We start from the raw sequence: 18,472 nt of genomic DNA, 5'->3' as shown, positions 1-18,472 counted from the left end.
CGATCCTCGATCCTACAACCCTCATTCCACTGTAGTCCGGCTGAAGATTTCCTCATACTTTCCTCTGGAACTTGGTAAAAGGCTGAACCTTCCACCATTTCTTCTGCGCGTTGTCTGTGTTTTTTTTCACAGCAGTACAGCAGGCTGCAGCAGGGGTCGCTGTTTCACGGTGAGGACACCCCCAAAAGATCTCAAACACGCCCCAAGCCAGGCGGCGCACACTGCAGCTCGGGGGAACCCCAGACACATCTGGAGATGGGCAGAGAGCGGAAGAGGGCTGTCCAGCTCGGACTTCAGGACTCTCCCTGTGCTCCGAGGAGGACCTTTTAACAACGAGCACGTAGGGAGCTCCCAAGGTGAAGCTCACTTTGCGATCCACATTCTTGAGATACTGTTCCCTTAAGAGGGGACAAAAAGTGCTAAAATAGCAACAACGGAAAGTGTTGTCATTTTAACCACCGGCATGAATTCTCCAGTCTTAATGGATGTCTCCCACAGGACCAGTCATTTGTGATGGATAAGTTGTTATATACTGTAAAGTCTTCATGAAAATTTATGAAAAATGCTTTGTACAGTGTGGGCCAGGAGCTTGAGTCCAGTTCATTTCAAACGCAAAAAACAATTCCATAAATGCACCATTTTATCTCAGAACGCACAGAAATAACACAAAGAATTTCTACAACATCAACACAAAGGGAAAAGACATTCAGGTCGTCACAGAGGATGGGCCCAAATAAGGAGGCTTTAGCAGTTGTTGGCGAGGTCTTGAAGTTTGCTTGTGCTTTTTGGTGTTAAAAGTTTGGTTCCTTTAATGTTTAGTCTAGTCTAAAGACACTAGAACAAATGTATTTTTAAGCTTTTCTCTCTTAGTCGTTATACTCTTTAGCAGCATGAAAAAGCTAAGGGCCAGTCTAGGAGGGAGGCAACAGTGTTTCCATTTGTGTTTGAACATGCCCTGCAGAAGAGCTTCTAAATAGCATCTGCTTTCAGAATCAAAATAGGATTTTAATTAACATACAATGAGTGCCGATCAGGGGAAATATTTCAACACCAAATTTTCTGCAGTTAATTTTTAAATAAGGTCTTACGAAATCCCGTGTGAGAACAACAGACATGCGCCCTGTAGGGCCGTATTGGAGGCTGTACCTTTGATTAGACTTTCATTCCGTCACCCGGTGAGGCTGTGCCAAGATCTATTTTTATTTCTGCTTGCTTTCAAGGCTGTGTAAATTGAAGCAGCTTATTTAAGCAGAGCAAATAAAGTTGCAGGGAACAGGGCGAGGCAATTTATAAATAAAAGACAATAAAATCAGCCTCCAGAAAGAGCAAATATCTATTTGCCAAGTCCTCGGTTGCACCTCCCCCCAGAGGTACAAACCTCTCCTCCTTGTTTTTAGTTGCCCATAAGTACACTGGGCTATTTTATATCAGTGCCCCCTCCCCCGGCTAAATCACTTTGAAAGGATTGCTAGAACAAAGTGCCCTTTGGCAGTTTTTTGGAAAAAAATATTTTAGTTTATCTCGAGTTCGGCCTCAGATGTAGAGGCTGGTGTTTGAAAGCCCTGGTACGTTTACTACAAGAGGCAACAGCGAGCAGCCATATCACCCTGCAGTTCACAACTGGCAGCCCGCTGAAGCTTAGGAGGTGTGAGCCTGGTGAGTACCTGGATGGGAGACTCCTGGGAAAAACTAATGCTGCTGCTGGAAGAGGTGTTAGTGGGGCCAGCTGGGGGCGCTCACCTTGCGGTTCATGTGGGTCCTAATGCCCCAGTATAATGACGGGGACACTATACTGTAAACAGGCACCGTCCATCGGGTGAGACGTAAAACCGAGGTCCTGACTCTCTGTGGTCATAAAAAATCCCAGGGCATTTCTTGAAAAGAGTAGGGGTGTGACCCCAGCGTCCTGGCCAAATTTCCCATTGGCCGTTATCAATCACAGCCTCCAAATAATCCCCATCTATGAACTGGCTTCATCCCTCTGTTCTCCTCCCCACTGAGAGTTGGTGTGTGGGGAGCGTTCTGGCGCACTATGGCTGCTGTCGCATCATCCAGGTGGGGCTGCACATTGGTGGTGGTGGAGGGGATCCCCATTACCTGTAAAGCGCTTTGAGTGGTGTGTCCAGAAAAGCGCTATATAAGTAGAAGCAATTATTATTTCTGTGACCACTCTGTATCTATCTGAAATGGCTTCTTAATTCTTCCACAGCTCTGAGGTTATGCGATGTTAGCAGCCAACCCCACAAACATTTGTGGATTAAACAGGAGAACCGATATTCCACTTAGTCATTCTGTTTTGGTATGTGGAGGATAATGTTTGGAGATTTCACACTCATTAGCAAGAGTTCTTGCTTTTTTTGTGATATGTTTAGCCATCTTGTCACAGGATACAAAAACCTTGAGCCTGGATTGGGCATTTTTTTGTTGAATACAACCTGTTTGTACAAGTCCTCTGCACAAATTGTCCACAGCACCACTTTTACAGATAAAACAAGCTTAAATGAATGTTTGTTTTTGCTTTTCAATAATAGTAAAAATATCGTATAAAAATCAAGAAAAATGCCACATGATAAAGCCCAGACTCACAGGGGTCCTCACCCTGATTCCTGCAGGACAGACGTTCTGTCCCCTGCCTGACAATCCGTCCATCTGTGGTGAGAGACGCCCGTCCTGCTCTTAGGGCTGCTATGTTCAGTCTGTCTGCTTCAGTGACAATTCTTTTCAAGTGGTTTTATCGAAGACAGCTCCCAATCAACGAAGGATTGGTAGGCAACAAGTGGGCTGACATCCCTTAAAAATCGCTCTGGGTGCTTCAGTTGAGTGAGAGGGTAAGCGAGGCATGGAGTCACGAGGGACAAGGGGCTGAGGAGTTGGGCAAGGTCCCAGCCAGCCTGCGTGCCAGCGCGAAGGCGTGGCTCCCTCGGCGATGTGGACTTTGGCCTGCCAGAGGAGTGCCCAGCCCGTCCCGGACGATAAGTGCCTGCAGGAACACTGCAGACTGCTGGGAACACGGCCAGGGTTTCCCAGCGACCCTGAATATCGGGCAACCAAACTGTCCACGTGCTTACGGTGGCAGGTGTTGAAGTCGGATCTCTCCTCTCCCAGTTAACACAGGTTTAAAAACGTGAATCGGGTGCAGTGCTCTTACACCCTTGTCCACTCATCAACCTATCAGTGCATGGAGGATCTGAGAGAAAAGCGTACGCAGAATTTGATTATTGATGAAGTGTTCTGGATGTCATTTTGACCAGCTGGTCCATCGTAAGCGAGGGAGAGTGAGTGAAAAATGAATGTGAACTCCCCTCATTAGTAAGCAAGCTGAGCTGGACGCTGGTGATAAGAAAACCAGAATAAAAGGAACCCATAGGCCCTGCGTACACCTTCCTGCCATCGGGGTGCTGGACGCTGGACCAGATGGAACTGTTGCTCATCGTCTGGGACAGTCACAGCCAGCAAACTCTACCCTGCTAAGACATTACAGCCAAGCAGGGTACAACAATGATACGCTGTTGTGGGAGATCACAAGTCGCAATACCCCCCCCCCGAGATCTATGGGGAGGTCCAGGCGAGATGGTCTGGTAACTACAAAGCTCCACTATCAGTGATAAATGCAAGATGCATGTTGTCTGCTTCTGAACCACAACACTGTAAAACTCCAGAACTGGCCAAACCCACTCTACATTTCTTCAGACAGTGTTAAGCAAGAGGCAGAAACAGACACAGGAACATGCAGTTATATATGAAGTTTATTAGTCAAACTGAAAAACGTTTTTTGCAATTTGTAAAAATCATGCTGTCGATGAATACAAAGCAGAGTAAACTAGTTTGATAAATGCTCTCCATAAAGCACCTTATTAGGGCTAGAAAAATTATAATGTATCATATATGTAAGATGCTACGAGATCAAGTAAGCGTGGCTGGTTTTCTGCTGTCATAGAAAGTAACATTGCTGGATTGTTCTTTGTCACCTCCTTCTGGATTCACGATTATATCCGCTGACAAAGAAATCCACCTGAAAAACTGTTGCATAAGTGGTTTCTAATAACAGCTGTTTGCTTTTCACAGTTCCTGACACAGTCTAGCCACAGTGATGATCTTTGCTCATCTTGAAAAATCAGTACTACAATCTGCAGTGCAAGTGATAAATGATATTACACAATGAAGAGTGTATACTAACTGTACCCCCACAGGCAGGTGCAGATTACACTTCTCTTGTTTTCACCTTTTTTCATACTTTCTTTAAAAATTGCAAGCGCCCTGAAAGGAGCCAGCATCCACCGAATCTTCATTTTCACTTCTCCGCAAGATCAAAGGCAGGTTTCTGAAATTCGGCAATTCTTTTCTCATTATGATTAATCTCTTTTAAAGCTGTGGCTGACAACGCAGATTTGATCAGAGTCTTGGATCTTTCCCTTGAAGCATCTTAGCCTTTATTTCAAGACCTGGCGTCTTGTTTTACAGAAGGATAAAAGCTGAATTAGTGCCGTGATGCGCAATGCTAATGAATGCAGTTGGGAGTGGGGGGCGGGGCCGAGGCGCTCAGAGTTTCTGGCTGGCCAGGCAGTCGAAGGACTTGGCAGAGCCCTGCCCCTCCGCCATGAAGGCCTCGACTTCCTCCACGGTGCGCGGGACACAGGTGAGCAGCTCCATTCCCTCAGCAGTCACAGCGATGTCATCCTCGATACGGACCTGGGCGACAGGAGACGGAGCTCAGCGTGGAGACGACTCCTGTCTGAGGTGCGGTGGCCAGGAAGGCCAGATCGCTCACTGTGCCCCAGGACACAGATAATTCCCCTCGAAACAGAACTCCTCTCACGTATAATTTAAGCACAACACCTCTGTCAGAATGAATACTGCTGCTTGATTACCCGGAAGAGAAATAAGAAAAAAATTAATTCATGAAGTATAGTTTTATTTGAAAAGATCCAGGTTTATCATGTTGTTCCTATTAGTTCCTATTATTTAATTTGATCTAACAACAAAGCTATATATAATATTTAATATAACAGTAGCGTATAAAACCAAATCTGTAACGTTGATCAGTTCATACCAATCTAAGTTAATTTTACGGCTCTTGTTTATTGGGCACCAATATTACCGCAGAAAAGATGAAATGCTTGAAATGCTTCATATGTATATTTTTTTCCCCAGTTTAAGGGACAGTGTTAAAACTGTGGTCTCTCACACGATCTCACAAGGCTCCACAGAGCACTTCCTGCTCCTCTAGGCTCTGCCTGCATGATGACAGTACAGTAGGTGTGATCTGAGGCCTTGTGGCCACTTTCCTAAGGAAGAATGACAATAGTATGTCTTCTACGTACCATCTTCTTTACTATATTTCCACTCATGTGTCTGCTCTCCTGCTTGTCCTGCTATCCTGTCCTCCAGCCTTCCTATGTATCTGCTGTCCCTACGCAACAGGCAGCCTCCACAAGTGCCTCCCTTTCGCAGACAAGACTGAGCAGCGGGAGAAACCGCCTGCTCGCGGCGGTCGCGCAGGGCAGGATGAGCGCGCCCTCCAGCCGCCGATCGCCGAGCACGCCGGCCTTGCCACCGCGGCGATTCGCCCTGCCCTGCCACACCACGCCAGCGGCCGAACGCACCAGTGCCAGGCTGAGCTGCCAGCAGCAGACGGAACATGCTCTCTGGTCAAACAGCAGTTCAAGAAAAGATAAACAGTACAATACAAAAGCAAACATGAGGCCTTCAGCCCCTCCATGCTCTTTCACACATTGGCTCAAAGGCAGCACTTCAGATAACACGGTGTTCTCACACAGAAGTAGGTCACCGCACATGATTGTAACTATGGAATAGTACTGACCTAAAATAAGAACATAACCACAGTGCACAGGGAAAAAAATCATACTCCCCTGGACACTTCCCTGTGCTTTAGATGAAATTCAAGACTGAATAGACACCTGGCAGATGATGTTTAATTTGGTCATGTGCAGTGTTTTGCACACAGGTAGGAAAACATTTCCCATTTTATAAAACTGGCAGATATTACAATGAAATTCTCTAGTTCTGATGGCAGGATAATGGCCTGAATAAAACTAAACAAAGAAGCACTGTACATAAACATTCTAAATGTCTCTCTGCGCTTCTAAAAACATCTTGCATGTATATTATTGATAAGGTGTGATGATTTATGAAACACAAGCCAGCAAGACCTTAAAAGAAATACTTCACTGGAAAAAATTAAAAGGAAAACTGAAAAAATAAACGAAGGAAACAAAATACTACACTTTCTACAGTAAAAATGTCCATACCCCCTGACAGGTTACAAGCCCAGCAGAAAAACCATACAATGAGATTATGAACATGGTATAAAACTACGGTGCAGGAATAAATCACCCATAATGTTACTATAAATATACTTTTCAAATATTGATCTTCTGACACATTTATCTAAAAATAGACCCAGCTATATTGCTTTGTTCTCTTTGACCTGAGGAATGCTTTGTCATTGAAACTGACTGATTTCTTTATTTGCATTAAGAAAAGGTGTTTGCTCCTGACTTTTCAAGACTCACACTCTGATAAATCCCTGCTTATCCTGTGATTTATAAGGCTGATAACTTTGCTTAAGCTTAAGTAATAATGGGCTGTAAGATAACATAAGCCTGATAGAGCATGTAGTATAAATTTTATTCCAAATTCCTGGTTTTGCTGCTGATAAATTAATGTTCCTATATATATGATGTTATTTGCATTTGTGTAATTCTATGCATTTAACAATTATTTCAATAGTTAAATATGCAAAAATCAAGATATATGCAGGCTAAGTAGATTCATCACACTTTTCCTGAGAAATCAAAGCCTCACTGTTTAAATTTCATAATGAAGGAATGTGAGAGGTGTGGTTTGTATGCTGAACCTACAGCAGGAATTTCAGCTATGAAGAATCTTTATACAAAGACCTCAACACTGTAAAGGAATGACCTATTTTCAACTGCACTCCCCCTTAGTTTCTATTTGTGTCTTTTGGGATGTGTTGATACTTGAATCAAGTTCACTCACAGTCTTCTATCCTCAAGACTGAACTGATCCATTATTTTATCCCGTTAGTGTTTGACACTCCACTGATCCAGAGAATGCACGGTGCCTGGCAGAAGCATTCATCCCTACTAATGCTGCCCCATTTGGGATGTGCAGACATCTTTTAAAGTAAATATTTTTTGTCAGAACTTGAATGCTCAAACCGAACACTTTTAAAAGATGAAAGAAGTTAAATAGAAAGGAAAAATCAAAATCTTGTACAGTATTCACCCCCTTTTTCCACGTTGAATATAAATTAATTCAGGTGTTTGAAATGGCAAATCACACAACTATTTGAACGCTGTCTGTGTGTTATAGTAGTGGTTCAGAAGATGTCAGGAAAAAATATGAATAAAAATAAGCCAGAATAAAAAGATATGAAACATCATTGGAAGGGGTTGAATACCTGGGCTCTCAGTTTTCCCAGAAGCCACTTAACCAACCAGTGTGTCCTTGGACTGTGGCAGGAAACCGGAGCACCCCAAGGAAACACATGAGAACAGGGCAGAACATGCATACTCCACACAGACAGCACCCCAGGTCCGAAATTGAACCCAGGACCCCAGTGCTGAGAGGCATTAAAGCTAACCACTGCACCACTGTCCTAATCTCTTATATCACCTTGGCCAAAACTTGTTTTTAACTACTGTGTTTGTCTAAAATCATTTTTGTTTCCCCACATTGTCTAGATTTCAAAATTGATTTGGCAATATAAACACCTAGGTCTTTTTCGTAGGCAGTTCTTCAGGCTATTTCCCATTTTACATTTTAATTTGCTACCTACCAAATCTGCTCTTATCTACATTAAATGTCACCTGTCAGGTGTTTGCCCAATCCTGAATTCTGTTTTTTTAATTTCCTTTGCCGCTTTTACAGTGTTTGCTAATCCTCCTATTTCGGCATCATCTGAAAACTTCACTAGCTCACTAACACAATACCAGAATAGAGAAAGTTGATATAAATTAAGAGGAATAATGGGCCTTGTACGTTACCTGTGGTACTCCACTAGTTTCCTTACCCCAGTTTGAACCCATTATTACCTGTCCTTTCACATTGCAACAGAAAGCAGCTCTTAATGCTCTTAATACAACTGGAATGTTTTGCATTATGTTTAACATCAGATGCAACCCTGTCATTGAAATCGGGTATTCCTTTTTCACTGTACTTTTCATACGTTAAGCGTTTAACCCTTCCTACTCATTTAACTGACTGAGAAGAAACAGTAAGTAAAAATTTCACCGCATTATTTTCTAAAATCCTCGTCCAGGTATTTTCAATAGAAATGAGGAAAGTGATTATAAACTCGCACACAGGATTGTGAGGTATATTTAGTACAAAAAGAGACAGTGTTCCTGAAGCCAACAAATAGATAGGATTCTTGGGTCCATTACGTGCTTTGAATGGAACTTAACTGGAATTAACTGGATGCCCCCTCTCATTTATAAACATTCTTAGTTTTTATGTTTAAACTGTTTTTTCATTAGAATAATGAAGCTGAAGTTGGCTTCATGGGGGTAGACTTCTGGTAACAGGAGGAGGAACCAAAAGACAGTTTGTACTTGGCTTCTGAAGCATTTCTGAAGTGTTTATCAAAGAGGCCTGAGATTCTGATAAACAGGAGACATTTTCAACCACTTCAGACATACATCACAGCTTATCGCTTGTCTACCTAACCACACTGAATAAGGAGTCTTGGGTTTTAGACGCACGGCCCAGAGGAGGTGAGCACAGAATAGTTCCAGGAAATCCTGACATCAACAGGAAACGTAATCGGTCACTGCACTTCCACAGCAAGAGGATTCAGGCAAGCTGTCGCTCAGTGCGAAACCAGGGATTTGGCATTTTAATAGTCTGCTCCCTCAAAGCAAAGGCTGCCCTTGTTGAGGCAGCTACTCTGAGCCGTTGAGCTTTCTAACGTGCATTTTGAAGAAAAAAGAAAAAAGGGTTTGGGGGCAGAAGAAAACAGTGGCTTTAGCTAACTGAGACGAGCAAGGGGCTACTCCCATCCAGCACAGGAGCGGAAGGCGGCGCTGCGCAGGGCTGGAGGGCCCATGTGCACGGCGCGGTGCCGGCGGACTCACCCCTCCGAAGCCCCGGAACCGGCTCAGCACGTCGCGGTTGATGAAGCAGCTCTGGGCCGGGGAGGCCAGCGCCTGGTCCAGCAGGTGGTCGATGAAGTAGATCCCGGGCTCCACCGTCAGCACCATGCGCTCCTGCAGCACGCGGCCCGTGCGCAGGCTCCGCAGGCCCGGCTCGTCGATCCGCTCCACGCCCTGACAGGCCCAGACCCGGAGCACAGTTAGCAGACCGGACCACGGCACCCCATATTTACTATCAAAACTGTAATAGTAAAGCCACAAGCATGTTATCCAAGGCTGTGTGCTGCTGCCTAGCACTGCCTTTGAACAAAGCACCGAAGATGCAGGCCACTTGTGTCCTATATTATTGCTACAAAAAAAGCACAATACTAGTGATCTAAATCATCTTCAAAACGAAAATTTAAGTGCTGAAAGGAAGAACTTAAACAGAGAAAAGCACAACAAGCATTTTCTGAATGAGGCTTTGTGTAGCCATGATGCCAAGATGAGCGAGTTTAAAGTGAACCTCCTCAAAGTCTCTGGCACGCAAGCTGTAGCAGAGGAACATCTGGAAAACATGTCTTCAGATTTCTTTTTATCATGATTCTTTTTAAACTCAAAGCCCTTAATGGTTTTCATAATTTAGCATAAAGTTAGGGACATTAGTTTCAATAAACTTTCATTCATGCAGCGTCACTCATCAAACAGTTGTGTACTGCTGTCAGCAGTGACAGAGTGTCTTTACCTCAGGAGCCAAGAACATTTAGTTTCATTGAACAGTTCAGATAGGGCAAGACACAGAGGTATATTTTGGAAGCCATTATGACAAAGTGGAATGTTATCCTTTCCAAAACATACGGTCATTCTTTTTGGAAAGAAAAAGGCATGCACCTACCAGTTTTAAGTTAAACAGCAAAGGGGTTTTGTAGCATAAATAACTACCTTAGTACTTACTGACTTAGGATTGTTTTTTTCTTAGAACTGTGGTTCACTTTATCAGACACTAAATTGCTCTGATCATTACATCTTGAATACATGTTCTTAAATAAAATATCTGGCACTTTTGCTGTGAACAATGGGAATTTCAATTCTGCCAAAGAGAAGCTAAATTATGACAGACTGTATCTAGGGCAATTTACCGACTTTCATTATTAAAAGAAACTCATTAATTTCTGGGGTTTAGGTCACAGAGAGTTATTTGTTGCAATGCTAAGAAGCAAACCAAAGGATGTCCAGCTTTATACAGAACATCAGATCCCTCGGCCAGGAAAAACACTCCTACAGACCTGACACAGCACACGTGCCCTAGAAACACCATCCCTTCTTCAGAGTCATTTGGTGCTTCTTGGTTTTCGCTGCCAATAATGTTAAATTTGTGCAGACACAGCATTGACTATCACCAGCTAGAGATAAATGGGCAAATTAGATGAAGGGAGTAACCCAGCCGAAACCTCACTCAGTGCAGAATAAATCTAATTGAAATCCCCCACTATGGCTGGAAATTCTCACACATTCATCGCATGAGAGCCTGGAAGCAGCAGATGACAAGTCTGGAAAGTGCAGCCTGTCCAATAGAAAACACAAAGGGAGTGACATCCCACATCTGTTTAGTTGTTTTTTCCCCTCTTTCATGGCAATCGTCCCACAAACTCAAAATAGTTTCTCTTTTTATTGATTTGTTTACAGCCCTGTGAAAAAGTCTGTATAACTTCCTTTTTAATGCAGCTCCAAAAGGCATGCCAGGCGTATTTAGTTAGACTATACCTTAAAACCTCCCATAGGTGTACAGTGCATGTATCCACATTACAGTGCTCTTCAGGTATAAAATGATGCCTGTGGACACGGCTGGACGTTTAAAACGTTTCTGTGCTTCAACTAAGAAAGGGGAGAGTGCTCTGTTCTTCACACTAATGAATGACTCTCACATCCGAGAACAGTCACCCAAAAATAAATCACAGAACTACATGCAGTGAGCAATGCCAATTCAGAAATATTTTCATTCGCAGTATTCTGGCCAGGGAACAATAGCTAATCAAACTAAACACAAGGGCTGGAAGCAATTTATTTAGAACACTGTGTACCTGGCAATTGATACATTTTCTTTTAACCCCCAAACCACAGTGTACTGTATATTTAAGAAGCAAAAAAGCAAAAAAAAAAAACATATTGGAAGGTGTGTCTTCAAACACACTCAAGTTGACAATAATAGAATTGTGGGAACGATGTTCCCACAAGCAAACAGCTTGTTGGCTGGATTCTTTTTATTATGACAACTGCTAGAAGACTGGAAGAGCTGCTTGTCTTCACTTTTAGCATCTTGTACCAGATGCCACTGACCTCCCGTGAAACCCGATGTGGAGTGAGAGAGCGAAGCAGCATTTCTCTCACTGAAAGGAGCACAGGAAAGACAGAGGAAGCCATGTATCGAAGAAGATCCCACCGAATTCCCAGCTCTCCCTGAATTCCCAAAGCTGGCATTCAGGGAGAGCTTTACAGCCGGCAGCCTGCAGGAGAGGTTGTCTATAATCTGCGCCCAGCATCAGCAGGAAGGCAAGAGCAATGGCGTCACGCCAGGGACTGACCTCCGGATATCCCCCGACATCGTGCACGTCGATGCCCAGCAGGTGGCCCAGGCCGTGTGGCATGAACACGGCGCCCAGGTGTGCCTTCACCATGTCGTCCACGCTGCCCCGCAGGATGCCAATCCTCAGCAGCTCCTCCAGGTGGACGCGGTCAGCCAGGCGGTGCATGTCCGGCCACGCCACCCCTGGGGGACAGAAGGCCGAAACGCGGGTCATACCGAGACCATGCTGCTGAGAACGCATGCAGCCATCCCTCCGTCTTAACAGCTAACCGACCGCTTCTTCCAGATCTGGGCCGCGGGGAAGCCAGAGCCTCTGCCAGCAGGTCGACGGGATACACCCTGGTGGAGACGAGAGTCCTCGCAGGACTGGCACACGCACACTGGGGCCAGTTTTCCCAGAAGCCAACGCACCTAGCAGTACGTGTTTGACTGAGGGAGGAAACCGGAGCACCTGGAAGAAACCCACACATACAAACTCCACGCTGAACCCAGGGCCCCAGCACCACACGGCTGTTTACACGTTAACCACTGTGACGCTGTATCGCCCTTAAATACGCATAGGAAATAAGATATGTATGGCAAACAAGCAGGTGACCTAAAATCATCTCTCTCACTTGAATATGAACATTTTATTAATCCATGTACAATTCTATATATAAGCACTGTGCATTTTCATGTCTAATTTCATGTCCCTCTATCAAAGTAACCACAGCATTTATGCACCAGTTGTGGTCTGTGAGAGAAGTAAAATGAAATAGAGTCCTGAATAATGGCCCTGAATCAGTCTGTCCCTCCAAAGCTCTGCCTTATACTCTGTTTTTCATCTATGGAAGGAGCTGTCTGAGGCGTGGCAGCATTTAGAGACAATGGTCAAACACCCGGCTAGTGTCAACATTTGCAGTTCTCAGGAGCATCAAAAGCAAGAACAGGAACCGAGGTTGTCTGTGGAGCTGTAGGGGGTCTGAGATGAAAAATATCCTTGGTTTGCCTTAGTTAATTAAGTTTTGGGTAGATCATTAAGAGTCATCAACAGTGCAGGAATACAGGATATAAAGACAGGTAGAGAAGAGTGGAGAAAGAACAGCACAGGAGAGAGAAGAGGGAGACACCAGAGACAAGAGGTGCTTATTCAGATCAACCTTAAGAACCAGATTCAAGTTGAGCTTTGAACCTTGTAAGAGGTTCAATCTGTTGATTTTTAGGAAACTGGTTTCCTGTGTAGAGAATCCAGGACTCCATTCTCATTGCAGCATTCAGATTTTTATATAGAGAGATTTAACTCTTTTGCATAGAAGGCAGGTTTATCTCTCTTGTTTACCTGTGTAGGTATTCTAAAGCATGTTTTAACATATTCTACATTCTGACCAACCAGAAAAACCACAGAAAGCAGTTGGGGATTTTTCTGGTTGGTCAGGACATAGGCCTCTTAGAAACCTTGTTTGTAAATAGTGTACGTTGTATGTAGCTCAAGCAGGCAGCTGCATCAGCATGCGTAGGCTGCAAAGGAACAAGTAAAGGTTTATTCCCTGCTGAAAGGAAAAGAAAAGAGACTCAATGTTACAGTTGTGTCACACCTGAAGAAGGCCCAGCAGTCGAAATGTTGTGTCTCTTTTCTTTTCAGTGTAGAATAAACCTTTAACTGTTCCTTTGCAGCCTACGCACGCTGACTCAGCTACCTGCTTGAACTTAATAAATATTTGTTAACGCAGTGTGTCTGATTGATTACTCTTTTCGCTAAAGCTGTGCAATAGAACAAAGAACTCAAGCGCCTGAAATTATAACAACTGCTCAGGCATATTCTTGGCCTAATCTTTACAATTAGGGGTATTCGTTATTTTACTTATTGATTATCCCAGTTTGCTATTTCTGTAATTCTCTATTTTTGTTAAGAACATTAAGAACACAAAGCATCCATGGTCTCAGTCCAATACTATGGGCCCAAGGTACAGACTACATGTAGGAATGCTTTAGTGGCAGTAGTTGTTTTAAGGCTGGGATGAAGAAAGTACTTGCGCAGAGCTCAACTCCAGAAATGCATGGCATTTCATGTATGCTGATATCTGCAGGCAACAATTCCATGGGTCCAGCTTGTGCCAGAGCAGCCTCAATATCCTTTTACAGATGATCTCTTAAAACACAGGTAATGCTTGCATGCTTGCATTTTTAATTTGTAAGCATTGTGAGGTTGTGAGACATAATGTAAGGAATAATTACACAATAGTGTTAAGGCATCACAAATATGGTAACAGGTACAGCTGATTGCTTCACCAATGTGGGTTTACCCCCCCAAATGGGAATACAGTCTCAAGGGCACCTCTCTCATACCGACCTACTGTAGATGTGCCAAGAGGAAAATAATGCCCTACAGTCAGTCCATTAAAAAAAATGCATCTGTATACATTCTTGTCTTGAATGGCAGAAACGGAGGACATTGTGCTAACACCTTTACTTTCTCACAATACAAATTGTGAACCACTGCAGGTGAAGAAATCAGGCCTCAGAACCTCTGTTTACAGGTTGTCGCTTGTCATATTGTAATGTCACCGTCAGCAGACGCCACTCATGGAAACAGACAAAGTTCTGGGCTGTGCAAGCATTAGCAAGAGAGAAGAACGTACAAATGACCCTTTTTGACTTGTTTTTTACCATTTTATCTGCTTTTTTAAATTGTTTTTTTTTTTTCCACAACACCTTAAACAATATTTTACACATTATAGACTATAAAGAAAGCCTCTATGTGAAAGGCCGAACAGCAGAAGGTGACACCTAGTGAAATCTTGGGAACGTGCAGCGTATTAGTGCACAAATGGAGATTTTTTCCCCCAATTTGTTTAAAAGCTTTAGCTCTCAGTTCACCCTGATAGTTGCAGGGTCCATGTACTCGTATTCTGTGTGCAGTCTCCCAGGTAACTCGCTACCTTTCCTGCTGTGAGTGTTGAAATAATGATCGGTGAGTGGACCTTCCACTCTATTAACTTCAATAAACGCTGTCAGGGTTGTGTGGAAGAGCTCACAGGAGAATAGTGCTATATGGTACAAAGCGAGGAGTATCATGCCTGACAGTTTTGACACTCCAGACACACTGCTAGTCCTGGATCAGCTTCCACTGACAGAGGAGCCCTGACAGGAGGCTTTGTTGAAACACCCACAGTGTAAAGCAGTCGCACAGATTTTGCAGACAGAAAAGCGCACACTGCACTTCAGAACACAGAACCCAGCCCATGTTATATAAGGAATCTCCACCTGAAACTGACCAACTGCACTTTGCAACCAGTTACAATCAGAAACAGAAAGCTTTCGTCCTGATTCCTGCAAAGATTATGCATTTTCAGCAGAACTTTTAACACGTCTCTGGACTCGTTAAGATAGAGATGACAGAATTTGCTTTTCTTGCCTCTTACTGTAGCCATCCCTCCTTTTAGAGATACATCTGGCTGCACTTTCTGTGCTCACTCTCAGCGGTGCAGCTCAGCCTTCAGAGTTTTGTGAATACAGTCAGAAATGATAATGCCATTCCAATTTAATTTTATACGAGCAGCATGCATTTTTGAATTCCCTGCGCTAAAATCGAAAGGGAAAAGCCTCCTTTGCTTGTTTCTATCCTTACACACACGCAAGTGTATTGCAGAGAGAGCAAATGACCCTTATAGTTTTGGGAATTTTCCTATTCCAACATTAGTGAGATTTACTGTCTGTTTTCGAGGGGTTTTGGCCCGTGCTGTTGCAGTCCAGATCAATAGTCATAACCTTCAACACTGTACTGGAATAATCAGAGGTAGAGTTACGCAAAACTAAAACATTCGGTTACATGCAGTACAAATCTCAAATCTTAAACCTAGCTGGACCTCTTCAATGTGGAGGCAGTGTCTGTGTTTACAGTACCAATTGATCAAACGATACTGCTAGACATTGCTCATTTTCCAAAAGTCTGCAAACAATCATAAGCAAGTTTGAGACGAGAGGAAGCCTTTCGGTTTTAAGTAGCTAATTGATCTGAGGATCTCATCCAGCCATTTCCTAAAGAAACAAAGGCATCGGCTTTGACAACATGGCTGGTTGTTCTGAACTTCACAGCTCTGTGTGAAAAAGCATCTCTTGCTCTCGGTTGTAAATGCTCTTCCCTGTAGTCTCCACTTGTGTCCTCTGGTCTGTGTTTCACTGTTGATCCTAAAGGAGTGCCTTGGCTTGGCTTTGTCTACGCCAATGAAGATTTTGTAGTCTTGATCAAGGTACAGTACCCCCATAGCCTTGGTTCAAAATGAAAAGTATTCAGCTCTTTGAGCTTGGCAGAGTATGATATTCCTTTGAGCTGGTAGATGTACCTAGTTGCTCGTCTCTGGACTGATTCTAGTGCAGTCAAATATTTCTTGTAGTATGGTGACCAAAGAAAAGCAATAAAAAAACAAGTTAGATCTTTTCAGTCACTGGGAAGCAACAGCTCGACTAGGGAATGTTTCCTGCTTTCATGAATGGCTAAAAAATGTGATTATTCCAAAAACATCCTCTTCAAATACATTTAACCAACGTGCAGAAAAAATTACAACCGCTGCTTGCTTCATTCCAAAAGAATTTCATTCTTTGAAATTAACTTTTATTACTTGCACGGACACAGGACTGGAAGCTGCAGGACTGATTTCAGAGTGAATCCAATTAAAGAACAAAACACAGGGGAGCTGACATTCTTTAACTGCTTAGTAGAGAATTACAAAATACCCCATTTAAAAAAAGACATTACTCATCACATTTCATTTCATGTGTATGTGCAATCCAGTTTTGGTTTTGCCAAATCCTAAATAGCACCTTCAGATTATGAGCAGGAGTTAATTAAGAACAACATATCAAGCAGGATAAATCAGTTAAAATGTTTTGCCTGAGTGGATACATAATGTCACAAAACCGTGCATGACACATTCATTTTTTGCATTGGAAAAGCAACAAAGATGTGCTTTCCTGTAATAGAAGGGAAGTCTAACACACTTTAGTAAAAGGGGTTCACTAATAAGAACCAAGTCTTTTGTATCACCAGGAGCTGTACAGGGCTGCCAAAAGAACTATTAAATGCAGTGAAATCAGTGAAGCTCCTCCCAGCCTACGAGCTTGAGACCTAAACCGGCCTCAAAGGATAAAAAAATGATCAATTTAGTTGGATAATTTCAAAATGTGTTAATAATAGAATTAGTAACCCTAAACTGACAGCTTCAGGCTTTCAGCTGTGACCGCAGTGAACAGTGTCCAGCTGGAAACCGTCTAACGCTGGCCATGATGAAATATTTAAGCAGAGGCTGTGCTGCTCAGGTCAGGGTCTACTACATATTCCAGCAAAGCCCGAAAAACCACTCCAGCTGCCAATAAGCTGTGGATTTCATGTACCAAGAGGCTGACCCATTCATGTTCCAGGGACCAATTAATAAAACGGCTAAAGCCCGATGACAGGTCCAGCGCAGGAGACTAGACGGCAGTGTCCTTGGACTTTGGACTCCAGCACTCAAGAGAAGTCTGTGCCCAGGAAAATGTGCTGATGAGGTGTCTGTTCAGCTCGCGCTCTGCTGCCAAACCAGCGACCCAGCATAAGAGGCCCTCGTAGCCAATGAGTGAACAGCAGAGCACCCAATCACAGAGCACACTGGGTAAAGCATAGTAACCGAGGGCTACTCAGCTCTGATTGGCGAGCTCTTGTGGACAGGGGGGTGGGCAATAGATGCTTCTTTACACAAGCGGTGCACACGTTGAGGAATATATATGCTCACAAGAGCATGCAAGCTATCTCAAGTCAACAGCAGCTGCTGTGTCTAAGGGATATGAAGAGAAATTGTGAAACGCTTTAACACTGCCACAGCTCTGATTTCACTTAAGCACACTCAATCTGAATCAAATTTAAAACAATTATTACGCATAAAGCAGATGAAATAGGACAAAACAATGAAAGTATGATTAACTAGAACTTTTATCACAAATGAACACTGGCATTGACCTGGTCACAAGGCACTGGAGTCACAGGCTATTATTCTGCTGTTATCTTAATGCTGTTGACCTGATTATTTTAATAAAAGCGCAGTTCAAACTAATAAAGGTCCCAGAAGGGGAGCAGCATGATAAGATGTACTAGTCTTTAACAGAGTGTCAGAAAATAATTAAACTTGAGCAAATAGCAAGTGCAGGGCTGTCTGGATATGACCAAACATAATCAAACACCGCTATTGAGCTCTAAGCTGCTGATTTCCGCTAAATCAAGTTTCATCGATACCATTCGCGCTGATTTCTGGTGACAACCACAATGGTGGAAGAATCACTGACTGATGAACTAACGTTTCAAGAAATGTTTTTCTAACATAAATGGTTTTGGTAAAAAATGTTAAGACGTCAAAACCTTTATCACTGTGGCTTAAAGGATCCACGAGGAACTTCCACAATCCCTCCCATTACAATGTTGGATCCTGTCCTTGATATTTAGAGGGAGCTGGGTTTCACGGGGCCAGGACAGTGGACGTTTGTCCAATTTTACTTTTGGGGTCTGATGGCTGGCGATTTGGAGATGAATAGTCGTGGAAGTATTTGCTCTGTTATGTTTTGAAACAGTAAAATAAAGAAAAATTGTCTCACAAAAAATAAAACTTTGATTGTACTCTTATGTCCATTATCAAAGTGCATACCCTCCCGCATACTGTACTTCATGCACAAAAAACATTTCTCCAGCTATGAACTATTCTGCTGTGAACCTTTCACAGAGCCTACTGAAAGACAGGTATGTTGCACATGTTGTTCAGTCCTTTGG

General features: G+C 43.3%; 1 protein-coding gene across 1 annotated transcript in view; it reads right to left on the bottom strand.

Moving 5' to 3' along the window:
- Window positions 1–3,728: 3,728 nt before the first annotated feature.
- The window catches only part of pepd (peptidase D), a 113,870-nt gene continuing 99,126 nt past the window's right edge, over window positions 3,729–18,472 (bottom strand). The window contains exons 13-15 of the mRNA XM_015368217.2: window positions 11,699–11,883; window positions 9,120–9,311; window positions 3,729–4,689 (exon numbers count right to left, since the gene is read on the bottom strand). Coding sequence (XP_015223703.2) covers window positions 4,540–4,689; window positions 9,120–9,311; window positions 11,699–11,883 — 527 coding nt within the window. The 3' untranslated portion in view covers window positions 3,729–4,539. The remainder of the gene's footprint in view (window positions 4,690–9,119; window positions 9,312–11,698; window positions 11,884–18,472) is intronic.

Source organism: Lepisosteus oculatus, chromosome 20 (assembly GCF_040954835.1).
Source record: "Lepisosteus oculatus isolate fLepOcu1 chromosome 20, fLepOcu1.hap2, whole genome shotgun sequence".
Lineage (NCBI taxonomy): Eukaryota > Metazoa > Chordata > Actinopteri > Semionotiformes > Lepisosteidae > Lepisosteus > Lepisosteus oculatus.
Note: the sequence above shows the minus strand (reverse complement) of the source record. Positions and strands in the feature narration are given on the sequence as shown.